At 40.6% G+C, this 27,987-nt stretch overlaps 2 protein-coding genes across 3 annotated transcripts in view; one reads left to right on the forward strand and one right to left on the reverse strand.

The window, feature by feature from the left end:
• Nucleotides 1–20,151, forward strand: part of METAP1 (methionyl aminopeptidase 1) — a 50,317-nt gene extending 30,166 nt beyond the window's left edge. The window contains exons 7-11 of the mRNA XM_073340765.1: nt 579–717; nt 3,452–3,583; nt 5,253–5,396; nt 7,683–7,748; nt 9,046–20,151. Coding sequence (XP_073196866.1) covers nt 579–717; nt 3,452–3,583; nt 5,253–5,396; nt 7,683–7,748; nt 9,046–9,209 — 645 coding nt within the window. The 3' untranslated portion in view covers nt 9,210–20,151. The remainder of the gene's footprint in view (nt 1–578; nt 718–3,451; nt 3,584–5,252; nt 5,397–7,682; nt 7,749–9,045) is intronic.
• LOC140910252 (alcohol dehydrogenase class-3) lies at nt 14,447–27,596 on the reverse strand. Of its 2 annotated transcripts, XR_012158497.1 has the most exons (10): nt 27,490–27,596; nt 23,894–23,995; nt 22,760–22,901; nt 22,000–22,087; nt 19,905–20,124; nt 18,826–19,086; nt 17,971–18,106; nt 16,965–17,103; nt 16,760–16,835; nt 14,447–14,696 (listed from the first exon to the last, which is right to left on the reverse strand). XR_012158497.1 is itself a non-coding variant. In XM_073340764.1 (9 exons), exons 1-9 carry the CDS (start codon nt 27,499–27,501, stop codon nt 14,672–14,674), a joined length of 1,125 nt encoding a protein of 374 aa, XP_073196865.1. In that variant the 5' UTR covers nt 27,502–27,596; the 3' UTR covers nt 14,447–14,671. The 2 variants fall into 2 exon arrangements, 1 of the variants encoding a protein (XP_073196865.1); XM_073340764.1 differs by lacking the exon at nt 16,760–16,835.
• Between the last annotated feature and the right edge of the window lie 391 nt (nt 27,597–27,987).

Below are 27,987 nucleotides of genomic sequence, written 5' to 3' on the forward strand. Positions count from 1 at the left end.
CTTCGCCTAACTTCTTAGTGTAGAGCAGGCTTTTGTGTGTGTGTCTGTATAGAACGTTTAAACTGTTGCAGAAAGACAAAAGAAGTTAGATAATTAAAAAAAAAAGTTTTAAAGGCATGGTGCCAACTTAAATTTTGCTCAGCCTTTACATTTTGTAAAAATGAAATTTTATAAAGCTGTAGACTAGCCAAAATGTTTTCCTTTTTTAAAAAAGAACCCACTCCAAAATAGCTTTTAAATAAACAAATATTCCCATGAGGTATTTAACAACCCAAACATTGCAGCATTGATGACTGGAAGTGAAAATGTCTATAAACAAAAGAAAATAAATGAAACTTGTTTCACACTGTCAATATTGAGAGGAAATGCAAAAAGTAAAAATAGACTAAACAGAGAGAGCATGTCAGGAGTCTAAACAAATTGGGGGGGAAAAAAGCATTTGAGGAAATATTTTCAAGCATTGTTGCTAATACAGAGAGAATTTAAAATGTCAGCCATACTGCAAATCTGTTCTTCTCCTTTACAAATGTCTTTGCTAATCTAAAGTGTAATATGTGTGTTTTCTAAATCTGTTTTAGGCCTGCATTGCAAGGAACTGCTATCCTTCCCCGTTGAATTATTATAATTTCCCTAAGTCATGCTGTACGTCAGTGAATGAAGTGATCTGCCATGGAATTCCTGACAGGCGGCCATTGCAAGAGGGTGATATTGTTAATGGTAGGTGATGTAAAAGTCAAACCTTTCAACAGCTCTGCTTGCATCCAGTCTTTACAGCTGAAACACTCAGTGGGGCAAAGTTTTGGTTTAGTATGGCACATCATGGTTGGAAGTTATTTCTTCAGGCATGTTTTGTTTTTCTTTAGTTAGCTTTTTTGTTACGTTTAGCATCTGTGTATCCAAATTCATGGACTGAGTAAAATTTAAACTAATTAGAGTTGGACAAAAGACAGTTTTAACAGCTTTTAAATTATCATTGTATATTATTATTTATTGTGATAATGCCCAGGAGTCCCAGTCATGGATCAGAAACCTATAGTGGTAGGCACTGTACAAACACAGAACAAAATGATGGTGTATTGACTGTTTTAATGGTAGAATGATTTTCCTTGATTAGTTTGGGATACATTGTTAGTAGGATGATTTTTGATCATAGTTATTATCATGTCTATTGTATTGCATCCTAGTTGCTCAGGGTGTTTTATAGACACACAAAATGACAAGGCCTTTCCCAGAGGAGCTTGCAGTCTAAGTGCAATATTTTTGATTGTGTTGTTCCAGGCTCTCAAATCTTTTGGCTGGATGGAGTACTTTAGAAATAATTTTTTAACTTTTACTTTTTGCATTTTCTCTCAGCTTTGACAATGAAAATAAATGAAGCCAGTTTCACTTTTATTTGTAGTCATTTTCACCTCCCGTTCTCACATGGGACTACTTGTGTGTTTACTGTTAAGTGCATGCCCAAATGTTTTCTGTACTGTGGGCCTGGGCTGGGTTTCTATTTAATTTTGTTTGTAAAGCAATTTGGGATCCTTTTGGGTTGAAAAGCGTACCATAAATGTACAATGATATTTGGTGGATGCTGTCACGGTGACAGGGCAAGCTGTACCTCTGTCTCCTTTCTCTGGTTTCTGAGTGCAGCCCCCTAGTATCAGGCCTCGTGCCTGCCCCTTTCTTGATGTGGAATTCTTCCACTCAGGTCCCAGGCTTCAGCCTTCTGTCGATCAACTGTGCTTTGCCAGAAAGCGTGACTGCGTTTGGCAACTGAAAGTCTTCCCTTTGGAAGCTGTGATCAGTAGTAAATACAGTGAATCAAAACAGCTTTCTTAAATCAAAGTATTGTTCAATCTTAATAGTAGGAATAAAAACAAAACCCCCTTTCTTTTACGTTATAAAACACTAAAAGGACTGCATGCATGTCTATCTTTCCTAAAGCTTACCATCCCCCTGGAAGTTTGGGAAGGCCTGACTTCTCCAGACCTCCAAGGGCGCGTGTGTCAGTCTGTTCCCAGGGAACAGGTCCCTGACAACTGTCTTCCACCTCTGGACAGAGTGTGACATTTTTTTTTAACTGTTTAAAGTCCTTTTGATCTGTTGGCTCCCAGCATGGGGAAAACCAGTCTAACTTGCCTGGCACCTAGAAGTAGCTAAAAGCTCAAGCATTGGTTTAATGACTCCCAAAAAGTTTACTGAGAGGTTGATTATGTGGATCCATTGTGATACTGTCCAGCTAGTTTCCCACAACCCTGCTATTAAATTCAACCAACATATGCACCTAGTAAACATTCTGGTCACCGGTATAGTTATTACACAGCTATAGTAAGATCCCATACAGTATTCATACATTATTGCAGTTCGTCCCCATGTTCTTCACAAATACCTGTCATAATCATGGTTGCAAAATAATTCTCATATATAACTCTTTTCACATACTTTCTGAAACGTTCCCCATTTGGGGCTGAAAACTTCCATGGTCTGTCTCTGTCAGAAATTTAAGTTTTAGTAAACATTTTTTTAGTATAAACTTTTCCCCTTCAAATAAACTCTCTAACCACATGGTCTTGGACAGGACTACCGCAAAAATGACTGAACTTTGTGACTTGGCATGGATTTAGGGTATGTCTTGATTGCAAGTGAAGGTGTGATTGTAGCACAGGTAGGCAGACCCATGCTAGCTTTAATCTAAGTAGCATGTGTAACAATAGTAGTAAAGATGTTGCAGCATAGGCTTGAACTTGGGGTAGCCACCTAGGAGGTATGATTAGGTTGCTAGCCTGTGTTGAAGCCCGTGCTGCCACGTCTTCGCTACGGTGGTTATCCATGCTTGCTAGATTCAATCTAGTCATGGGTATGCTTACTGACGCTTTGCAGTGAAGACATGCTTTTAGTGCTCCTTAAGGACAATTGCCTGTTTTCATTTGGAAACAAAGGGGCTTTGATTTAACAAAGAGGTGACCGTTTTTAAAAATTATGTACTGAGCTTCCACAGTAGAAATTACTTACAGTGGGCTAAAAGGTGGGGGATATTGCACAGCTACTTAAATTTCGGAGTCTGGCAGATAGAAGAGATTCTAAGGTGTATATGTTGAATACCCCCCTCCTCCTCCTCCATGTAAATTTAAAAAAAAAATGGTTTCAGCAACATTTAAGGTTGTTAAATCGAGCACTCAGAAATAAGCTTGCTGTGGCAGTATTGCAAATTTATATTTTCCTTCTGCTCTTTATTAATGTGAACAATTTAACTACATAACACTTTTATTAATTCGTACCATAAAATCTATAATATGGACAGTGTGGGCAAGTCAATGTTACTGGAGTTTTGGAATGTCTTATTTCTGAGCACTTGGGCATGTAACTTGCATTGCAACAATACTTTGTATTTAATTGCCATTGTGCCTTAAGCAAAACAAGGGCCAAGAAGTGAGAAGTTTTCTCTTTTTGATGTTCTTTGCAGTGGATATCACTATATATCGCAATGGTTATCATGGGGATCTGAATGAGACGTTTTATGTTGGGGAAGTTGATGAGGGTGCAAGGAAACTAGTTCAGACAACTTATGAGTGCCTAATGCAAGCAATCGATGCAGGTAAGTACCATTGCTGAAGCCTAAGGTGCAATGCTATATTGATTTTTTGATACTAGAACTCTCATGTTTTAACTAATACTTAGGAATTACTACTGTTACAGAACTGTACTTAATGCATGTTGCTAGTACAATACGCTTCTACTGTACAATGCAGAGTCATTCTTCAAGTGCTGTATTTTAGTTTCTGTTGATGGTTGTTGCAACATTCATTTGCAATGAGTATTGACAAGGAAAAGCTGTAATAATCTATTTGATTAACTGATCCATATGATGTTGTTTGTTTGTGTGCAAACATGTATTTGATTCTCTGCAAGATAAATAAGAGTACTTGACCTGAGTTGCTCACCGTCTAGAAAAAAGAGCGCACAGTATGCTTTGGGAAACCCAGGAGGGGGTAACTTCTTTTTTTTAATTTTAGAAATTGTATTTATCAACTAATTTAACAAAAAGCACCATTTGAAAAGTGAAGAAACTTGATAGTGCTATGAATTTACTAACTGGGAGCCTGCACCTGTAAACTGTCTCGGTGATGGGTCTCCAGATGCGTTTAGCAGGGCTTCCACATGAAGAGAGTTAACAGGATAGAGTTCTAGTTAAATTTGTTCCCTGTGAAATATATATTGAATCTCTCTCTTTTAAAAATGTTCAAAATAATTATTCCAAACCATTTAGTTTGCTTAACTTTCTGCCTCATGTGGACTGCCAAAGGGACAGAGTCAAATTTAAATTCATACTCCTGAATGAAAGTTTTAACCTGTTACTGTTACAAGTAACATCTAAAATGAGATTAGAGAGACACACGTTTCTTCTGTTTTTTTCATCGTGTTTATTTTGTGCACCTGACAGCACTATGTGTACAATTAGTTTCTCTTGTTGTTTGTGTGGGTCTTTTACTTAGCAACAATAGAGAGACTTTTTTTTTTTTTTTTTTTAAATAATAGGAAAATGTGCTTGCTAAGCCCACAAAAATGTCAGGGGAACTCAGGGGCAGGTGTAGTGCCTCAAACAAGTTTGAACTCTTTCTTTGAAATCAGCTAGATTTCAACTATGTTCCTTTAAGACAGGAGCTTGTATTTATGAAAAATTCATTTTTTGGTGAAGGAGGCATTTCCCGCTTTCTCTCTCGTTTGTCTTCCTGTGTGAGACTGAGACAATCGAAGACAAGGTCCCCTTTGGTGGTCTCTTCCAACTCGTCAGACTCAGCTCATTTGCACGCTGAGCTTCTGTTGGATTATATTTCATGCTCCATGGTGCAAGAGGCTGTGCACAAAGGCAGATGGACATCCTGGCTATCACTATTACATAGCTGCTGGTAGCTGAAAGCCTGTGTTGTCACGCTGGTATAATTCATAGTCATGTGTAAAAAAGCCCAAAATGGCTGAGAACTTAAAAATTGGACGGTAACAGACTGTGAATCCCAGCAATGATTGATTGAACTTGGTGATATGCTAAACAAAAAGAGCTCGACACCATGCTTGTAGCTGTTTCCATCACTTCACGCTGACTCACCAGACATTCTAGGCTTCAGAGTGATGCCTAGACAGAGTGGCAATCCTGGAATCTTATTCTATAGAGAGATGCAGGTGGCAACTGTTGCCTGTGCTAAGTAGATGGTAAAATGTGTTGAAGGGCGGGCTCTTTTTAAAATGGTGCATGTCTTATATTGCAGTAAAACCTGGTGTTCGATATAGAGAGCTGGGAAATATTATTCAGAAACACGCCCAAGCAAATGGATTTTCAGTTGTTCGGAGCTACTGTGGGCATGGGATCCATAAGCTTTTCCATACTGCTCCCAATGTGCCACATTATGCCAGTGAGTATTGTTCCGTTATCTGCCAGTGCATGGCTAGTGATGAATAAACATGATTAACTTTTTTTCCTCTCATACAAAAGTTGTGCACGTGGCTTGACAGCCTGTCACTTTAAATTTTTGTATTTACAGAATAATTTCTTGAATGTTGGATTTAAAGTATGTTATGAACAAACTGAGCCGATGTGCATCTGCTTTGGGGGTGGGGAATGGACCCTAGCTGCAGTGGTGAGTGACAGCTTACCACATGACCATTACCAATTTTGTTGATTCGATTACCGAGGTTTCTTAGTGCTGGCTATTTGGAATGGATGGGGTTGAGCTGAAACTCTGAATTCCGTTCCCAGTGGTGAATAACAATTGCTGTAACCAGTACCCCACTTACTCCTTGGTGACCTAGAGTAGAGCCATGATCATCAAGTTTGGGCTACTGTGGTAGCTGTATCTGTTTTGGATCCCTTTATCTCCACTTGAATTACTGTGTGATGTGGCATGCCCTGGGATTTAGAACAGCACAGATTTCACTGCATGCCAGTGTGTACCAAAGTTCAGTGAGGAGGAGGTATGTCTGTGGCTGGCACAGCTGGACTCCGTTTGGAAGATGACAGTGCACCAGCCAAAGGTTTGCAGTCATAGCTGGGGTAAAATGAGGAGAGAAAGTAGGGAAGAGGGAGAACTTGAAAGACCAGTGGGGAATTGAGGGAGGGAAACAAAGGTCACTTAAACCAACCAATTCTCCAATGACAAGCAGTTCCAATCCACTCTAGCTGCTGAGCTCCCGGCATGATGCCTTCTCTCCCATAGCTGTCAAAATCCTTCAGCTTCCCACTTTTGACAAGCACTGTATCACACACAGATGGTTGTGTTGTTGTCATGGATGATAATATAGAAGTCACTGGTTCTTGCTCAGGTCATTCTTAACATGTCCGCTTTAATGGGAGTGAAAAAAGAGGTCATCTAATGGTATGGTGGAAAAGTAGTACTTCCCTTTTGTTTTAGTTTTGTCCTGTAAAACTGTGTGAATACCCAGAGTCTGTGGAAAAAGAGGCATCTTATACCAACCGAAAAAACAACCAGAGAGAGAAATCCATATTCTTTCTGGATATTAGCAACCATGGACATTTTTTTGATGGAGACAATAAGGCAAGCTTCATTTTGAGGAGGGAAAGACATTTTTCTGAGGCTTGGATGAGTGACAGAAGCAAAAAGGAAAGATCCAAATCAGAACTGTTAATGAGAAAAGAGTGGAGTGGCCATTCCTTTCTGGCTAAACCCAAATAGGTGTGTGTGGGTTTTGTTTTGTTTTGTTTTTTTAAAGGGGGGGGGAACCACCCACCAAAACCACTCAATTTAGTCCACAAATTCTGCTGAACAAGATTAAAGGAAAAATCTACAATTGGATAAAACTGGTACAATGACAAAGGTGTGAAGGCTTAGCATAATTGTTTGTAGCCTGCAACAGCAGCACATGATCAGGATAAAGGGAAGCCTCTTTAAGTGTAAGAAAGATATACTGTACTGTATGCAGTAACTCAGTCTGAAGACATTAATGGTTGAGATTTTTCAAAGCTGTATAGGTGATTTAGACATACCACTTCCATTAAAATTGATACGTTCTGTATTCAAACTTTAATAATATACCTAAATCCCTATACTGCTTTGAAAATCTCCAATGATACCTTAGCTACATAAAATGTATTGCAAAAATAATATGTAACAGAATGAGTCTTTACTTGCCAATAAAAGAACTATTTGTTGTCATGTCTCCTCTGGACAGCAAGTTTATCTGAATGTCATCACCTCTTGACTTTTGTATATCACATTGCTTGAAGGAGTATCAACAATGATGGAAACAAATTGACATTTTAAAATAGTCTTTGAATTTTTTTTTAAAAACTATTATACCATACGCTTTTTATTCAGACTGCCACTTGTGCTTTTTCACCATTTAAAAAAAATTTCTGTAGGAGTGTCTACATTACATTTGCTCATCGCTTTCATGGAATGAAAGCTGGCATTTAAAAAAGACAGAAATGAATTGTAAGCACTTTTCCTGAAATAGAAGTATAACAAACATTGATACTCGGTTGAGAAGGCAAGGAGGGGAGGAAGATAGAAGTATAACCTGGAAGAAAGTGGGTCACTCTGCAGCGCTGTTCTGACTTTTCCTTTCACCTGTCCTAGTTCAGGCATACACTGCATTACAGGGATTCAGCATTCCATACACCTTCTGCCTTTCACTCTTGAAAGATGTGTTCAGTCATAATGTGCATTCTAATTTCATTTCAGAAAATAAGGCTGTTGGAGTGATGAAGTCTGGTCATGTGTTTACAATTGAACCAATGATCTGTGAAGGTAAGTGGCCAGGAGTTCGAAAGGAGGCTAAGTAAGTAGAGCGAGGATGTGAGTGTTGCTAGGGTTTCATTTGTTGTTATGGAACTTCCTCTAAACTAGGGGTGTTAAACATGTGGCCTATGGGCCGTATCCAGCCCCGAAGGCCCTTTCTTTCATCCTGCCGCTACCTTTGTAATTTATGAAGGGTTCCTACCCACAGCTGCCTGGCTGTGGTGGTTCTGAGGGGCTGGGAAGGAGTCTGTGCTGGACTGGACACAGGACACTACTCCCTTCCCCTCCTCTATCCTAGCAGTGAAGCTTCATGCAGCCAATGGGGATGCCATTACCCCCTACATGCCAGGGTTCTGAAGAGGCACCTTTCCAGCGCTCTTCCACCCCCCTTACTCCAACAAGCCTCATTTCTCTACAAAATCCTACAGGAGCTAGGGTCCTTCTCCCTTTTTTTCCTTCCTCATTCCTTCCCTTGCCCCTGCTGACACTGAGTCCAGCAACATCCATACCTTCTTCGTTCCGTGTGCTCTACTGTTGCCGAGTCCCGCAGGAGCAGGTTTTGGGAAGTAGGTGCATTTCCATTCCCCCTGCTCCAGGGAATAGGATGGGGGTAGTACTGGATGGGAGGAGGAGAGACTCCTCATTGGGAGGAAGAGTGAGGGACATGAGAGAGAATCTCCCAAAGGTAGGGCAGGTGTGTGTGTGCACACTGGTGAGGAAAAGTGAGGCTGAGGAGGGTGTGACCTGTATTGGGGGGGAAAGCAGAGGTGAATTAATGGGCAGAGGGAAGGAGGTTTCCGAATACCTTTGATTTTTTAAAAAAATACTATTTAATTGTCTTTAAATGTGATACTGAACTTGGCTGGCTAGAGAGACACTGTGATCTGACTTGGACTGCAAAATTTTGCCTCTTGCCAGCCAACTTTATATCCCCAGCTTAGGGGCTCTCACTGCCATGGTAAGTCTGCTGCCATCACAGAATGAGGTTGACAACCTTAATAAGTTCTAAAAAGAGTGTAATGACTGAAGTGAAGAGAACGGACTTCGAAGATCTATCTTCATTTGTTATCTTTCATACGTTTTGCTGTGTGTTATTAACAGCAGGCATGGTATGGCAGTGAGAGAAGCCAACTGGAATATTATGCCCAAAATTGGAAGCTTTAAAAGGCTTCTGATGAATTGATTCAATGTGTAATACACATTCGTATTTATAACAGTCACTATGTATATACTATTTAGAAGGGACACATTTAAGAACTAATATTGTCCATACTTTGTTTTAATCTTTAAATAATTATTTTATTAGGTGGGTGGCAAGATGAAACCTGGCCTGATGGCTGGACTGCAGTGACAAGAGATGGAAAGCGGTCTGCGCAGTTTGAGCACACTCTTCTGATCACAGATACTGGCTGTGAAATCTTAACTCGGCGGTCGGACAGTGTTCGTCCTCACTTCATGTCCCAGTATTAGTTTAGACTGAGCTGACGGATCTGAATATAATCTTTTGTCTCTGTACTATGCATTTTATTAAGAGTACAGAACAGAGTGGGATTTTATCATTTGTTTTGTTCTCATTGACTGTAGATAAGAGAGGAATACAGCATTTGGTATATATCTTGAAGAACCTGACCCAATGTCTGAAAAAAGGAGAGAAGTATTTAAAATATTTTCTGCTTCCCTCCTACCCACGACACTCGTACTGTATTTTTTTTATTTTTCTTCAGTTGCCCCTTTAGCACCTTTCTTTCAATCAGACCTGCAGTTGTTTGTGTCCCATGCATGGTATTGGCTAGAAAGTGCAGGTTACTTTCCCACTGGGGACTTGACGTGTTGGGCATCAAGTCTTTTCTCATTTCTTCAGTGTGCCCGGCTTTTGTCTGTGTATGAGTGGCACCTGGGATTTTAAGTGTTTCTCGTTCCAAAGACCTGCTTAGCTACTTCTGCAACCAATGGGCTTTGTTTATAATCAGAGAGGGAGAATTGGTACATAGAAAGAGGTATGTGTTACCAAGACTCATCTATCTTCAAATTTAGTACTTTCCCATCACTTTGTCAATTGCCTCTGCTGTAATCGATAACTTAGACATCTCTCTTTCTGGAAATTGTTAGTGCTGATTCCCTGCTTTTGTAAAATCACGAAAATTGCTTCAGGCAAAGAGCTGCCTTTCTGAAGAGCAGTGGTTGGCAGAGTTTGGTGCTCCAAAAGTTCACTGTGAAACTGCTATTTCATACTTGACAGGGAAAGGAATGAGCCAGCTAACCAAGAAAAAAAATGATTTACAAGCTCCTGTGTGTTTTTACTTAGGGGCCTCTTCCCTAGAGATATGAGGGGAGGGGGATTGCAAAGTGAAAGACATTACAGCAAGACGAATTTCAAAACTATTTCAAAAGAATGCTCATGTTTGAGTGAAGAGGAAATGTCTTAGATACTACTGCTGCTGTATTAGTAGTTTTCTTGAATTTTAAGAAAGTTTTTAATTGAATTTTGTGCTCTTGAAAGGTGTCAGGCTGACAGGCCTGGAAAATGAAGTGCTCTGCCCTCAGACTAGATACAGTGTGGGCAGCAGTAGTGCAATTTTCCTCATGCTTCTTGACTAGCGTGCCACCCTCCTGATCTGAAAGCTACCATCTCCAGGACTATGGGAATTGATTAGCCTCTGACCCCTTCCTCCCTCTTCTCAATCTTTAGTGTCTCTGCTGAGATTTTTTCTTTTCTGAATCAGTAATGAAAATGATTTCACCCACAGTTGCAGACCTAATGTCTGTCTTCCGTACAACACTGTAGTGCCAGAAAAACTTAAACCAATGAAGACAAATCAAACCATAAAATCATGGGCATAAAGTGCACATTTTACTAGGTGTCTGACTTCTTGTCACATAGGGAGCCTGGTCTTTGAAGGTACTGAGTGTCCTCACCTCTCGTTGGCTCCAGTTAAACTTGAGGGCAGTTAATGCTTCACAAAACTGGACCCATCGTGGTCACAACGAGACACGAAACTTGCCAGAAAATGTCGTCTTTTCCCACAGTGCCTCAAACCTTTATTGCTGTAAGAGTATCATTGTGATAACATTTTCATTACCTTTATTATTTTTAATGATACAGTAAAAAATGACCTGAGATGGTTTGTGTGCGTGCGTGCGTGTGTAGATTTTAACTAAACAGACTGCAATACTTGAGTGGAATTACCTGTGTTCAGTGCCATGTATGTAATGTATTAAGGAGATTAAAAGTCGGGATGACTATCATGGAGATTTGCTCACCATGCCAGTCACCTGAGTGGGTACAATTGTCTTGCTTTTTTTGTATGTGCATGCATGATGGGAAGTGTTGACTTTGGCATATAAATTAAGAGTTGCAGCTTCTTTTAATGGAAACAGTATTTTCATAATATAAAATGGACATAGCATGTGTCCAGGCCTCAAAGATGCTAATTTGTTTGAACCTGTCCAAATCCCTACCATAGATGCATTTAAACCAGTGTAGATTTAATTCCATTAATTTAACTATGTGCTAAACTGCTACAAGCATGGTTTAATACACATCTGTGTTAAGTATTTGCACCAGGAGAACTAAATAGACCAATATAACTTTAATATAGACAATCCATGATGTGCATTCTGCAGGTAAGCTACAATTAATGTTTATTATATAGTAAGGTCTAAACTTAAATTAACTTTTCGTTTAGACAGCCTCCTAGTTTACTCACCAGATAGCAAATCAGTCTGAAGACCAGATTAGTTTGGCTTTTCTCCCACACTATTTCAGTATTTTTTCTCCCCAGTTTCTAGTAGATTTTTACATGTGTCAAATTGTAGATAATGTGATTTTGGCAATTAATTGATCTTTAAATATTCATGGTAAATAGGCCCAATGGCCTGTGATGGGATGTTAAATGGAGTGGGATCTGAGTTACTATAGAGAATTCTTTCCTGGGTATCTGACTGGTGAATCTTGCTCACATGCTCAGGGTTCAGCTGATCGCCATATTTGGGGTTGGGAAGGAATTTTTCTCCAGGGAAGACTGGAAGAGGCCCTGGGGGTTTTTCGCCTTCCTCTGTAGCATGGGGCACGGGTCACTTGCTGGAGGATTCTCTGTACCTTGAAGTCTTTAAACAATGATTTGAGGACTTCAATAGCTCAGACATAGGTGAGAGGTCTATTGCAGGAGTGGGTGGGTGAGATTCTGTGGCCTGCATTGTGCAGGTCAGACTGGATGATCATAATGGTCCCTTCTGATCTTAATATCTCTGAATCTATGTAGTTTTGCTTACAAATGCAGACTATATTTCTTTGTCTTCCAAATTTTGGAAATAGGTTAAATCTTATAAAAGTTATCATCTATTTAAAAAAAGTCTTGTTAAATTTCTAACAGTTTCTCTTGATTTGAAGGCTCCTGCCACAAGCACAAATGTGTAGTTGCTCTGGAACTACCTTTCACCAGTTTCCCTATACCACCTCCTTCACTCCCCAAACCACAAAAGGGGATAGGGAAACTGCTTAAATTTCCATGTAGCACTTAGCAATTTTTGCTGACTCATGTAGATATTTTCCAGAAGACAGGTTGTTCTAATTAATGCTGAAGACAATGCACTGTATAAACCTAAACAGATACAAGAATGACTAGAAGGGGAAGTGGAGGAAAGAGAAGCAGGGTGAACTCTCCATTCCTTACATGACTGCCATTGAAATGATTTGGCCTACAGGCTTGTATTGCTCCAAAATGGAGTTAGATTTGTCCCATAAAGTTCTTAAAATTGGTAAATCTTCCCTATGCTACATTTGAAGAGTAGAGTTAGTCCCTCATCAGCACTATTAGGAGAAAACCTTTTGATGATATTCCTTATCTATTTAATTCTTCAGCAGCTGTTATCTCAAAAAAATTACTCCATTTAATAGAGTGGTCAACTGGTCAAAATATTAACTATAGGGCTTTTAGGCCTTTTTATTTATGGCATGGGTGGGTGGTGGTGTAAGGGGTCCCTCTTAGTAATTGTCCAGGTATGACAAAAGCTGTTTTTTTCACTAATTGAGCCAGATACTTATCTTTCTAACAATGGGGGTGAGTGGTTCTCCCCTGTCACACACTACTTACTCACACCATGATCTTTGTGTGGTAGTAAAGGCAGTGCATCCTGGAAGTTATGGATGCTGTGACTTAACCAGGACTGATATCTGACTGACTTTGAAGTTGCAGGTTAAGAAACCCTGCTTGGAATGGCTCCAGTGGGCTTCTTCATTTCCTACTTTAATTTTGCCTTAGAAGTAAATAGATGCAAGACCAGAGGAAGCTTTAAGTATAACAGAACTACAGCCTAGTTATAAGTGGATCAGGTAGTTCCTACTAAAACTTCTTTGTCAGAGTGAAACTATGTTTAAACACTGAAATAAATTGCAACATCTGAATCTATAGCCAGGTGTATGGAATGATAATGAAGATTTACATTATAGATCTCTGCTAGAAGGCCTCCAGTATATCTTATTTACTACTGATTTGCTGACAGTTGGTTAACTGTAACACTACAGCACTGTAGCCTAATTAGCCAAATGGGAAATGAAGCAGGAGTGGAACAACCAGAAAGATTCTTGTGAAGTTACCATGGGATATTCATGTTACTTAGTCCAGCCCTTAGAATTGATCAGATTTACTACAGATTGCTCCACACACTCATGCTAGGGCAGCAGTTTACTGGCCAGGAGGAAGAAAGTAAATCCCCAGTATCACTTTCTACACCATGCTCAGTTTTCCTTCAGCATTGTTGCAAGGAGTGCACTTCCCTCACAGCCCACACAGCTGTGGCTTTGGGCCTCATACTGCATCATCATCATCACAGGTTTCAGAGTAGCAGCTGTGTTAGTCTGTATCCACAAAAAGAAAAGGAGGACTTGTGGCATCTTAGAGATTAACAAATTTATTTGAGCATAAGCTTTCGTGAGCTACAGCTCACTTCATCAAAGAAACCTTTGACTAGTTTTAATGTTTTTTCAAAATAAAGGGTAAGTCTTAGACAAGTTTCTTTTAGAATTAGGGCTATTTACTGTAGTGGTGACAAGTTGGCTAGGTGTTGGGCCTTGATTTAAATCACCCTCTCCTGTGCCCCTGGGCTTCCACAGCAGTTAAGTTAGGACAGGAGTTTGCTCAGAGTCTTCTCCTTAGACTGTACTATGAAAGATAGTTAGGATAAGGTCAGCTTCAGCCTGTAGTGCAGTATTTCACTGGCGGTTCAATCATCTGCAGAAACTAAGCTTCCCATGATAAGAATCTAGTGGCTGTGGTTTGAAAAAAAGCCTAGCTCTGAACTAATAAAACAGTGGAAATATACTCCCTTCATCCATGGGGTTCTCTGCAATGGGAGAGCTTAACTGCAACATTTAACTTTTACTGCTGATGAGCACTGCAGGAAGATCCCCCCAGCATGAGGATTAGGAAGCTGCTGCAGATAACAGCTGGGTCTTTTTGCCCCATCCCATTTTGCATGGGGAGGAAGTTCCTCTATGCATGTCTGCAACCCACAGACTTTTAGGTCTTACGTGCTCCACCTAATAACTTTTTTTAGAACGAGAGAAAACAAATTAATGACTAAAGGAATGAAAGTTTAAGTGGTGTTTACAAAAAAACCTATCAAGCAGCTTTAAAGATTTTGGCACTGTCAGAATTCAGGAGTGACTAGTATAGAACAAAACATTAATTTCATGACCACAACCAGCATTAGTTTCATAACTGGATTTAGTATTTATCATTCATCTGAGATCAGGTTACATATGATTTAATAGAGACTATGATCCTAAAGCAGATAGTTTTCCCATCACAACTGAATTTTCTCTCCAGCTGATCCTACACCTCTTCATTAACTAGTATTAATTAATTAATTAGCTCCATTAACTAGTAGACACAGCATAGTGCTAAGACTGGCAGGTTCCGTCTTCGGGATCCTTAAAGTTTCAGGACACATCGAATGCTTGAAAAAAGACAAAAATGGGTATCAATAAGACTTACCACTGTTCCTGAAATGTTACTTAATCCTACATCTCATCTAAGAGCAAGCCTCCCAGCCCCTCTAACGAATATTTCCTTTTTTAAAATTATCGGCTAAGTTGAGAAACTGGTCAGTCATGTTGGTTAATGTCTTCAGTTCCCTATGTCATACATCTTTGAAGTAAGCATTTAAAGGGTAAATATGTTCTTCCACATGAAATTCAGATTTGAGACTATTTAAAAAAAACCTATACAAGTTCTAAAGTCAATTTTCAGTATTTGACCTTTGGATGGCTTTAAATGTATTTTCTTCTGCCCCAGCCTGAATTTAAAATAGCTTTTACTATTTAAATTTTAGAGGCTGCTCACATGAGAGCACAGAAGTGCACTAAATAGTTACAAATTGGATAGGTTTTAAGTCTCATTTCCTACAAGTTAATTGGGTAAAATTTGTGTGGGCAATGCCGTGTCTGCAGTTGTCAGTGTTAGAAAAGATAAAATGTAATTACTAGTTTAAAAAGAGAGACCACCATGTTTTTGTCTGATTCCTATCATGTCCACCAGTTGATTTTTCCCTTCTCTATTTATCCATGCTCTTAATAGGTAAGTGACCTGGACCATTTATTAATCCGGCTTCTATTTCTAGGGGGAAAGACAGCTATTTCATACAGATTGCCTTGAAACTCAATTAGAAGTTGGATTTAAAGCTCGCTCTTACTATCCTGATGAATTCCCAGTCATCTGGCCTTTGACTTACAGGCATGGAACTCATCAGCTTGGAGAACCAAACTTAATGCTATTTCTAAGACTGAAACTGGATGTTGCCTTTTCCTTTGAGTTCAACCTTCTTAGGCTTTAAGTCACAGCTATGGATTCTGCCATTGGGTCTATGGACAGGCTTTCTTCTCCTTCACATGCAAAGAGAAATGTTATATAAAATCCATGAGTAGATCCAGCCTTTGCTTTATAGGGAGAGAACCAGACCATCCCTTTCACAAAGGTTGCCAGGGATATATTATGACTGGAACAGATCCTGGACTGTATATTATGCTTTTGTGATATGTCATTTGGTATTCACCAGGTGGCAGAATTGCTGCTGCACTGATTCACAATCTGAAAATAACGTTCATTTTTTTTCCTCCAGGCTTGCACCAAGCTCAATGAGAGCCTTTCCTGAGGAAAAGTGTTTTTTGAATTTACTTATTGCTATAGCCGAGGCTTGCTTTGCAAACAGCAGCACAATCTTGCCATTTACCTGAGCAGAGAAGAAACTCCAGGCAAGATAACATGGGCAGAGTTAAGTCACATAGCCAGTGACTGAAGGTTCTTTAGTTCCGCCTCCAGTCTCATGTTAGAGAGGGGGAAAAATCCATTGGTGAACAAGATAAGGACAGAACAAATCCAGCATGTTAATAAATGTATACTGGTCATTAACAGCCCACTACCAGATGATTGTTAATACTGAATCTAACCTAGCTATCAGCCAATTATTTAAGATACTTTGAGGAACATGAAATTCAAACCTTCTATTTAATGGAGTACAGTAGAATCTCAGTTCTCACAGGCATGGAGGTTGTTCATAACTGAACAAAATTTTATTCTTTCAAAAGTTTACAACTGAACATTGACTTAATACAGCTTTGAAATATTATGCAGAAGAAAAACGCTGCTTTCCCTTTATTTTTGTAGTAGTTTACATTTACCAGTGCTGTATTGTATTTGCTGTTTGATTGTGTACTTCCAGTTCCAAATGAGGAAGGTGGCTGACTCAGTTTAACTCTGAGATTCAAGTGTAATCTAAAATAATGCTAATTGTTCTGAATTAAGTTTCATTGGGATTTTAATATCCAAGTACCTTCTTTTGTTTCCTTCTCAGTCTCTACTTTTATTCTGGTTCTTGAAGTTAGCTTTTTAAAATTTTTGTCCTTTATGGCTATAGTTTTTTTCCACTTTGTTTCCTCCTCTGCTCAGACACCAACACTAATTTATTTTCCTTGCCTTTCCCCTGTCCCCACCCAAAACAGAAGTTGATGTTGCAGCACTGACCTAGAAACAGAGTGAGTAATTAGTTGCTCTAGGTGTGCATGAACATACTTGGTGCATAGCACTTCACACACCATATCTGAAACACAAAGGGGATGCATGGGGCAGGTGTCAGAACAACAAGTAGCTCGAGAGGAGGAACATAGTAGTGGCCTACAAACTCTTATTGAGCTATTCAATCTTATGGACATAAGACATTTAAACTTACCTCTTCCCTGCATGCAGCAGTTCAAAAGCCTCATTAATTTTGTCAAAAGGCAGCGTGTGAGTCACAAATTCATCGACTTTGATCTTTTTCGACATGTATTCAGCCACCAGCTTTGGTACACTCTCTACACTCTTCCAACCTGAAAAAACAATTTTTTTTCCCCACCCAGTAAATCAAAACCATACTAGGGTAGAGGTAGGAAATAAAATATATCAACCCTACCCCTCAATAGTATTAGTCATTAAAGCTCAGTTTTCTTGGTATGAGAGAGATCTTAGGATCATGTCACAATATCCATACCCATCTGCCTGCAGAATAACACTGGAGTAAAGAATGCAAGAGTACAGCTAAAATACCAGTCAAAATGGGAGGGATGTGTGTTCAATGTCTAGTTGAGATCACCTCAGAAAACTGGTGCTCAGCCCTCTTCCTGGTCTACATTTATGTATTTTATAACTAGACCACAGCAGAGTTTTGTACGCGCGGAAAAGAGTTGTATAGAAGTGGCACTTTGTGAAGACTTCAGCAGCTTTTCATTCCTGAATTATATCTAAACAGTTTCTTCTTAAAGGATCCCCTTTTACTGTCTAAAACCACCCCCCTCTCCCCCAGCTGTGCATTCTCACAACAGAGCTCAATGATTCCATTTGCTCAGTGATTAAACAGGGCAGTTACTTACACAAACATGTTTACATTATTCCTCATTTCCCAGGTGAGCAGCTCTTGTTATTTGCACCTCAACCATGATACAGCTATAGAACTGCACAGAAGAAATTCTCCCCTTATGGCTGCTACTTGCATTTTAAATTCATAATATGCAACAGAAAGATGATCATTCACAGCTTGTCTATAGGGGATAGTTATTTATAAAAGGTTATATTTGAAAAGCTAGTGTAGCATTCATTAAGAATGACTTGATAGGAACCAGTTTCTTGTACAACCACAGAGGAAGACAGTACTTTATCCCTCTTTTAGTAGATAGATCATCAGTGTGCCAGAAAGTTACCTCCAAAGGCAGTCCCTTTCCACGTGCGACCCGTTACTAGCTGGAAGGGACGGGTAGAGATCTCCTGACCAGAAGCAGCTACTCCAACTATCACGCTGACTCCCCAGCCTTTGTGACAGGATTCCAAGGCAGCCCTCTTCAAACAGAAAGAAAGCTAATTACTGCTAAGAAGCATCTATTATATAGATGCTATATAGCCCCACAGAGATTTCTTTATTTTCTTAACATTATTGAGCATGTCAGTGATGCTGTACCTAGTTAAGAAAAAAATTCTGACAAGTATCTATAATTTAATTGGTAAAATGGCCAATATTCCTGCACCTTGCCCCCACTTTTGTTTTTAAAACACTTATAGTGCATTCCCATCTCCCACATGGTGTCTGTCCATTTCAATGGATGCTGGATTGTACTTAGAAAGAACAAGCTGGTCTACACTGTTACTGAAAGAATTAGGAAAACATTCCACCTAGCAATATTGTAATTAGGGCATTAAGTTTGTCATGTGGGAGGAAAGGTGAAAATGTGAAGTCACAGGGAGTCTATTTGCTGATATTTTGTTTTTCAGCTCTGCTAAGGTTTGCATGACTAATTTTCTTCCATAATTATATTTTAGAACATAAAGGAGCTGTGTTTTCCACCTAAGCAGTAGACTTGTCTTTCATTTTATAATTAGGATTGGTTGAAATGCACCCTTTTAGTCTACTATATAAGAATTACCAGGCTACTCTCAACTGAAAAGAAATATGATAGAATACTCCCTTGTAAACAGAAAGGAGCTTGTCTTTCTTTTAAGGTTATTACCTATCCCAAGTTGTAGTTAAACTTCCCTTTCAGTACTGCTATGTGCACGCTTACCATGACACCAACGTTCCCAATGCACTCAAAAGAGTAGTCCACTCCACCATCAGTAAGCTCAACCAGCGCCTCCTGTATGGGCTTCTTAAAGTCCTGAGGGTTGATGCACTCAGTGGCTCCAAACTCTTTAGCCTTGGCAAATTTATCTTTGTTGAGATCAATGCCGATGATCCGGGAAGCTCCAGCCACTTTACAGCCCATAATAACTGCCAGCCCAACTCCTCCCAATCCAAAGACGGCACAGGTAGAACCAGGTTCCACCTAACAGAGCAAGAGAAATCTGTTCAGGAGGGAGGAAAGAAAAAACACATCCCTCCACATGTATGAGAAATACAGATTATTAAGAAAAATAGAGAATAAAAATCCAAAATTGCAAGTCATCATCACTCAGATGTAGGGAAGTATGCCAGATTTTTTTATGAATTGTTTTTGAAGGGCTGTAATGGGCTAAGTTTACTCCTTACCCAAAAGGTGGGTAATGGCTCGGTCTCCACTAGAACAGTGGGAAGTCCGCCCCCCGCCCCGAAACAAAGCGGGAGCACCTGCCACATAGTAGGATGGTAGCATGAGAACAGGTGGAAGCAGAGATCACTGTATCAAAGAGAATATTTAAAGCAATTTTACAACATTGTCAATATGTACAAGTCTGTCCTTACTATAAGGTAACCCCAACTGACCAATAATACCCATCCACAAACAAATTCCTGAACAGTTCAAGGTGGCTCCTCGCCACAGCCACTTGCCTCCATCAAGACATGCTTCCTCTACCCCACTCTGCACAAAGAGCTGGGAGAAGGAGAAACAAGGTTTTTGATCTGACTTCGTCTGCTGAGGCTAAACAGGTGGGAAGCCCAGGTCAATCTTCCCGTTTCCTACTTGGTCTGGCTCCTTGTCAGATTTGGCAATGGAAGAGGAAGGAAGGAAGTGGTGAGCACATGTCCCTTCTCCCTCTGCCCACTCAGCAGCTGTTCCTCTGGTCTTACTTTCTCCAAGCCCAGCCTTAACAGATTTTCATTACAGTACTTTTACTGTCATTAGCCACAGGTATGGGGAAGAGAGTGATCAGCTATATCCCGTACCTGGGCAGTGTTGAGGACAGCTCCGTAACCTGTTGAAATTCCACAGCCCAACAGGCAAACTTTATCCAGAGGAGCTGCAGCATCGATTTTAGCCACAGAGATATCGGCTACAACGGTGTATTCGGAGAAGGTGCTAGTCCCCATGAAATGGTAAATCTGCTTCCCTTTGCAGGTGAACCTGCTGGTACCGTCAGGCATCAGTCCTTTTCCTTGGGTAACTCTGAAAAATAAACAGTACAACAAATGATATTTAATACAGTGTCACAGAAAGTGATAGGAGAGAGTCTAGGAAGTGACTTAATTTTCACCAAGTGGTACAGTTCCTGAATGGTGCATGGAGATTTAGTTACATGATTACCCGCAGAGTAAAAATTTTGAAGACATTTAAGTAAAACTTGAGTTCATGAAAGTTAGAGATGACAGGTGTGTTGCAGTCTTTCTACCGACTTTAACAGGCTTTGGATCAGGTTCCAAGGATCCAGGATCGAAGTTCTTAAGATGCATTTGGCTTCAGTGGGACGTAAGCACTTCAAGTGCTTTGATAAAGCAGGACCTAATAGCGCTCTGACACAGACATTCAGGAAACCACACATTGCATATAAACCATAACTGACCTTTCTAACACACCCCAGTCCTGCCCCACCGTGTCCTCTCTCCTTTTAGTCCCAGGGTATGCCTACGCTGCAATCGTGGGGTGTGATTTGCAATTTGTGCACTTATACCTGAACTAGTTTTAATCTCACTACTTTGGGTATCCGGGCAGTGAAGCCGAGGCAGCCCAGGCGTCAGCATGGGGTAGTCACCCAAGTAGCTACTCAGGGTTCTGAGCAGGCTAGTTTACCTGCCTAGAGGCACATACTTCACAGCTACTGGTTCCCTAGTTAGTCTTAATCAAGCTAGCTTGGGTACGTTTAGATGAGCTTAAAAAAAAAGAAAACAGTCACATTCTGTGATTGCAGTGTAGATATACCCCAAGTCTCTGCTGAGCAGCCTCTGCCAATCCCATCACAGTGGATAGTGGTTTTGTGACAGGCATGAATGGAAACTGAGGTCATGCTAGTGTTTACTTGCGATTTAATCTGGGTCTGCTAAAATGGTAGCCACTATTACTGCTGGAGCTCTGCTGCTGGCTGAGTGGCTTACATCAGTAGTTCTCAACCTGGGGATACGCAGAGGGTTTCCAGGGGGTACATCAACTCATCTAAATATTTACCTAGTTTTACAGCAGGCTACATAAAAAGCACTAGCGAAGTCGGTACAGACTAAAATTTCATACGATGACCTGTTCATACTGCTCTATAGACTACACACTGAAATGTAAGCACAATATTTATATTCCAATTGATTTATCTAATGGTAAAAATGAGAAAGTGAGTAATTTTTCAGTAATAGTGTGCTGTGACCCTTTTGTATTTTTGTCGAATTTTGTAAGCAAGTAATTTAAGTGAGGTGAAACTTGGGGTACACAAGATAAATCAGACTCTTGAAAGGGGTACAGTGGTCTGGGAAGATTGAGAGCCACTGGCTTACATGACTGAGATCTAAACATGCGACTACTTAGCAAAGGCTAACTGAAGTGCATCACATTTTAGGACAAAGACCTTTTAAAGTGTAGAAAACAGACTGTGATTCTTGTTTACAAAGGGAGAACTACTTGTTCCTTGGGTTGAAGATATTGACCACAGAGAGTTGTTTTTTCCCCATTCAAAGGGCAATAATTTTCTACGATAAACTACCACTTGAATCAAACAGAATTTTGAATACATCCTCGCTTACTAGATACCCTGACAAATGACAGTATTTGTGGCATAGTATCACAGCCACACACAAAGAAGTGAATTTAAGTAAGGCCAGAAAAGACAACAACAACAAAAAAACCACTACTGCTAAGCCTTGAAAGGAGGGGGGAAAAAATGGGTATTGCATAACAAACCTAAAATATGCATCTTTCCAACTAAATGACCTTGCTCTGCATTTGATCTGATGTTACCTGAATTCAAAACAATTTGATACAAATTCAGTTAACTTTGTTACAAAAGTAAGCGTACACTGAACAATTATTATTCTGTGTTTATCAAGAAAAAAGTACACCAACCTTATCTTTTGGCAGAGATTGGTTTTAGGGTTCAAACAGAATTTGCATTCTCCACATTGTGGGACGTACAGTGGGATGACTGTGTCACCTAGAGAACATAACAAGAGAAACATTTCATATGACTAGCTGTTTAAAGACTGAAAGGACAGTATGTCAGAACATACACACATTTGGTATGTGGTCAAATGTAACATGGTCAATACTATGAAATTTTAATGGGGGCAATAATTCATGCATTCTTATTTGTGCATTTGAAGTCTCCAAAATGCTTTCAAATATAGAATGACAAAGTACAGGTTTTGTAAAGTACGTTGTATAAAAAACCCTGATTCATCTCATGTCTGAGTAAACGATCAATTTCCATCTAAAGTTCAACAAGAACAAATAGGAACAAAGATGTAAAACCTATATGGAAAAACCAGTGTATTTAGACAGCTGTTATCTCTAATTGTTCAATTGGTTAAAAACAACTGACTCTTTTAGAACACAAACTGAATTCAAAATAGTTTCTTCATAAAGTATTACATAATAACCCTGTAAACTATTCTCTTCTGAACAGTAAACCAAGAGCACATTAGTTAGGTTAGTATTGGACCACCCGCATGAAGGAAAACTTTAGGCAGGTGTAGCCCAAAAAAACCCATCACAGCAGCTCATCAATTCTGCTTTTCAGTGGACAAGTCTGAGCAATTTATTCTATTGAAGCAAGATTTCCAAAGAAACTAGAAAAAGCGCTTGTGAAGACCAAATGTTTTCTTACCTGGTTTTAATTTAGTTACTCCTTCCCCAACACTCTCCACAATTCCTGCTCCTTCATGACCCAAGATCACGGGGAAACACCCCTCAGGATCAGCACCACTCAGCGTATAGGCATCTGTGTGACAGACTGCAGTGGCAACCACCTAAAGGAATATTATAATCTGAAATATTCTGGAGGTAATGAAGGAGAATCTAAAGAGATAACTGGTATTGAAATATTTTTCCTGGTCAGTAATCCAAGACTAATGCTAGGATGAATTCACTGATTCTGAAGTCTTTTGTAGTAGTTTAACCAAAGTGTTTTTAGCTCCGGCAACTCACAAGAGATATTGGACCTGAAAAAATAATCACATTGCTTTGATCTCTGTTTGTTTCTCATCTCTTCAGTTCTGACATGAAATTGGCAGCTGCTGGCTCAAGATCTGCTAAAGCCAGTGCTCTATGCCATTTGAAAACAATGTGGTATCCCAGATTTCAAATGGGATCAATCTCCAACAGTGAAAAAAATCACCCCGTACAGAGGGTTCATATAACATTATAAGCACTCAAAAATCCAATGTAAGTTCTTAATAGAAGTCTTAAGCAGCACACAGGACCTCATGTGGACTCTTTTCATTGAGGCACATTGCATCCTATATATTAGTTTGGGAGATACTGCCTATTAGAAGTCATTAGAATCAGAAGTGAAGATCTGGAGCGTGCAAGATGCTAATCACAGTGATGAGTTTAAGGTCTGATAAATTATGACCTAAAATGGCTAGCACTGAATGTCCCATACAATGTGAAAAATGAAAATAAATGAGATGAGGTTTCCATTGGGATAAAGCATGTTTTTCTCGCTCAGACGGTTTAAAATGGCACTGATCCCTCAGAATAGCAGTGATTTTTAGACTTTGGCCCAAGACCAAAATAAGTGTTAGGCCTCAGACCAGCAGCCATTTCATTTTATGCCACCCCAAAAACCAGACACCATCCTTTTCTTTCGAGTCTGACCTGGGTTTCAGACAAACAGGTAACACAAACTCTATAAATTCAACATTTTTGTCCTACAAGGGCAAACAAATTATTCACCTCTATTATTGGGTCTCCCAAAATACGAGCTGTAAAGCGAGCAATAAACATTTGCTTAAGTTACCTTAATACGGACTTCATGTGCTTTTGGTGGCGCAACCTCCACCTCTTCTATAGAGAGTGGTTTACCTGCCTCCCAGGCAACAGCAGCCTTGCATTTAATAACCTAAATGAGAAAGAAGAACAGAGTTATTGCACTGTTCATTTGTAATAATTCTTGTTCAGGGGAGGGAACAAAGAAAAGAAAGGCTACTATTTTGGGGAAATAATCCCAGATATGAAGTTATGGGTGAGATCCAACCCTCAACTCCCAGTGACTTTAGAACAAAGGGACAGTTGCCCTACTTTTGCTTTCAGGAACTTAAACAAGAACCACCAGATCTGGACTTAACGTGTTATTTTAGTACTTTGAAGACAGTACGTTGTGGTAATGGGGGGGGGAGTGTGTGTGTGTGTGTGTGTGTGTGTGTGTGTGCGCCATATGAAAAATGTTAGATAATGCTAGTGACATTTTAAAATAAACAATCAGCATTTATGTCAGGCACATGGTATTTTTCTGTAGCTAGTGCCAGCAGTACACACAATCAAGATTACAAAACTTGGAAAATTTAGTTAAGCCATCTGTCTCACATAAGAGTTTGGATCAACACAGAGGTCACTCTGTTGCCCCACACCCAGCCTGCTCCTATTGTGGCTTTCTACAGCAGACTATATGTGGCCAGCACAGAGAACCTTTACGCAATGCATAGGGGATGCACAGATACTTCGGCGTGACCACTCTGTCAGCAGAACTGCCCACAACCAAGACTCTGTGTAGGCTTCAGCATCGCAGATGAATTTCATCCTAAAACCACACTGCATTTATTTATCTAGAGAAGCTCTCTTTTTCAATTAAGAAGGGTAGAAACATTTTGAAGATAAACAGAACTTAGATTCTTGAAAACAACGTTTTTTAGAATCAATGGCTCCAATTCTGCCTCCAGTTACATGGATGCACTTCCAACTGAGAAAGTCAGCATAGGAGTTACATCCATATCACCAAGAGCAGAATTGGGTCCTGTGAGAATGAGGATCTGGAATGCTCTTTGATTTCCCTTTCTAAAAAAGTCTTATGAGCTTTAGTTCCATTGTCTGAGGAGCTATGGAAAAATCTTATGCAGGTAGTACGACTGTTAACTTAAATTATTCTCCTTTTTAACCACACAAGACAGCATCTTTTTCAGGAAAATGCTACATGCAATAGCTTGCCACAGAACACGGAGGCCTGTTCTAATGAATTCTGAAGCTGAATTTAAGGCCTTGTCTACACAGGGAAATTGACTGGCATAGCTATAGCTATTGCTTTGTGAGCAGAGTAATTATTCCAAAGTGCCAACATGGGGGAGCTATCCCAAAATAGTTACCTTATACTGGAATAGTCATTACAATCAATTTCCCCCAAACATAAAAGCCTTTGTTACTTTCTTCCCAGCCCTTTTCACAAACTTAAGGCTAGTTTATTTGCATTATTGTGTGTATGCATATAATAAATGTGATATATTAACTTTGGGAAAGCAGCTGCATAGAAACCAAGAAGTTACACTGCTTTGCAGTGCTGAATGCTTTGATTAAACCCCTGAAAGCTTGCCAGGAAATCTAGTCAATTTCTAGGGATCAAAGTACAAGAGGAATTGTCAATCTGTAAATAACTTGGGAGTTTTCAGTTAAGCCTTTTTCCACATTATGAAAGCTGATTCATTCTCTCAGATTAAATGTGAGCATTTAAGAGTAAATGTTTTCAAAATGTGCATGGGTATAGGTTATTTAAATAAAGATAAGGCTTAAAAATAAAAGTTATAGAATAGACTTAGACTTTCCTAGTTGGCTGGGAACATTCAATGAACAAACATTACACCTCTACCTTTTTTATTGTCAATGTAAGAAGTTCCTAGTTTTTCCTACATAAATACCTCTAAAAATAAAAAGCAAAAAAGGATAAGACAACTCAACAGATATGATAAGATGTTGCAGAAGGCTCATTCCAAGTACCTCTCAGTCTACAACATGCTGTTCAATCTAAAAGTGTAGCCTTTATGGAGGACACTTGAAATAATAAGTAGTTAATGTTTATCCAGGCCCCCGGAATATTAAAAAGTGAAATTAGGGTATCAATGTGTTGTTAAGAAATTATTAGGCTGAAATTTAATTTTCTGTTGCTTCATTGAAAGGTCCGAAGACAATAATTGAAAAAGGTTATTTGCTGTATTTTTCTTGTTTTTCATTACAGATATTAGCATCAAAACAGTACATTTGTTAATTCAATCAAAATAGCCCTCCAAACACACAATCATCTTCCGTTTATGCCATTACAGCTGAGCCCACTACAACGGTTGTAGAAGTTGCATCTTATCTTGGAAGGGTTGGTTGATAGGACAAGCTTTCACTGTCTGGGCAATCATTTACTTGTTTGGCCTACTCAGACAGACTGGTGATGTAGGTTGTAGTTGAGGGGAAGAAAGCAGGGTGTAGAGTTATACTCTCAAGAGATTCTGCAATAGTTACGTGAAACGGCCAACTCATTGTCACTGTGTGAACAGTACCTGATGATCTTATAGTTGTAAAGCAGCAGTTCTCAAACTGTGGGCCAGGACCCCAAAGTGGTCGTGATCCCGTTTTAATGGGGTTGCCAGGGCTGGCTTAGGCTTGCTGAGGCCTGGGCCGAAACTCAAGCTCAAGCCCCACCACCTGGGGACGAAGCCCTTGGGCTTCAGCTTTGGCACCCCGAACTGGGGAGCAGGACTTGTGTGGGCTAAGTCCCTTCTCCTGGGGTCCTGTAGTAATTTTTGTTGTCAGAAGGGGGTCGCAGTGCAATGAAATTTGAGAACCTTTGAGAGATAGATTGATATACCAATCTTTTTCACAGCAACCACACAGGCAGATGAGAGTAACAAGTTTCCCAACTAATTATGTACCCAGCCTTCCAGACCGATGTATACATATTTACCCTGTTGGGACAAACACATTTATAATGATCATAGTTCTTCTTAGGAGTCAAGAATGCATGAATATTTCTCCTTGATCTTATCTGTGCAGGGCTACTTGTCAGCTTAGGCCTGCACTCCCGCAGACACATACATGAATAACTTTATGCGTGTGTAACAAGGAGTCCGGTGGCACTTTATGCATGTGTGCAATTCTATTGAACTCACTGGGGCTTCAGATCATAAGCTCTTTGGGACAGGACCATGGCTTTGAACACAGCACCCACGATCCCAACCGGGGTCTTTGCGCGCCCCCATAACAGAAATGATAGATGATAAAGTCCATGCTGTCCTCTACACGATGCTGGGGGCTTGCAACGCAAAGCTTAAGAAAGAACAACAGCACAACTTAACCGCATGCGATGGACCCTTATGTAAGGACATCCTCGATGAAAACACCTGCTTGCTCTAAAACCCCGGGCAACTCCAGCGCGAGCAGCCCCAAGGGCCCTGCAAACCCCAGCTGCAAGCAGGTCGCCCGCTGGGCGTGCGGATCAGACGGGCCCGGCGGGGAAGCTGGCACGCGGCCTTCCTGCACGGCAGCCTCCCGCCTCCCTGCGCGCTGCCGGCCCAGCAGCCCGCCCGCCCGCTCGAGCCCCCCGCGCCCCGCAGCTGCCCGGGAACGTTCCACGCCCCTTACCGCGCTCGCCATGGGCCCCCGCCGCCGGTCCGCCCCCGCCGCCGTCCCGCCAAGCGCGCTCCGCGAAGCGGCCGCCCGAGCCGGTGCATGCGCGCTCGCTGCCGCTGGAGCCGCCTCTTGGGGGCCGGGCGACGGGCGGCCGCTTCCGCTTATGGCGGTGGCTGGCTGAAGCCTCGCTCCGCCGGCGGGGCGCCGGGCTGCTGCCCGTTTGCTTGCCGCGGTCGCCCCAGAGCGGTGGAGCCCCGGTAGGAAGCGTCAGGTGCAGGGGAGTCTGCAGTGCAGCTGCAGGGGCCCCGCGAAGTGTCTCTGTGTTTGAATTGTCCGCGGGGGCCGGACGCTAAAAAGTTCCCCGGGCGGAGGAGGGAAAACGTGACCCCCCCCCCACTAGTCCTCGTCTGTCCGCGCGCCGCGTGGCTGTTGTTGTAATTGTGCATCCGATATATTAGAACTCACACCTACATCTGTGAGTTATGACTTCTATGCATTTTTCAATTCATA

The sequence above is a fragment of the Lepidochelys kempii genome, chromosome 4 (genome assembly GCF_965140265.1).
Source record: "Lepidochelys kempii isolate rLepKem1 chromosome 4, rLepKem1.hap2, whole genome shotgun sequence".
NCBI lineage: Eukaryota > Metazoa > Chordata > Testudines > Cheloniidae > Lepidochelys > Lepidochelys kempii.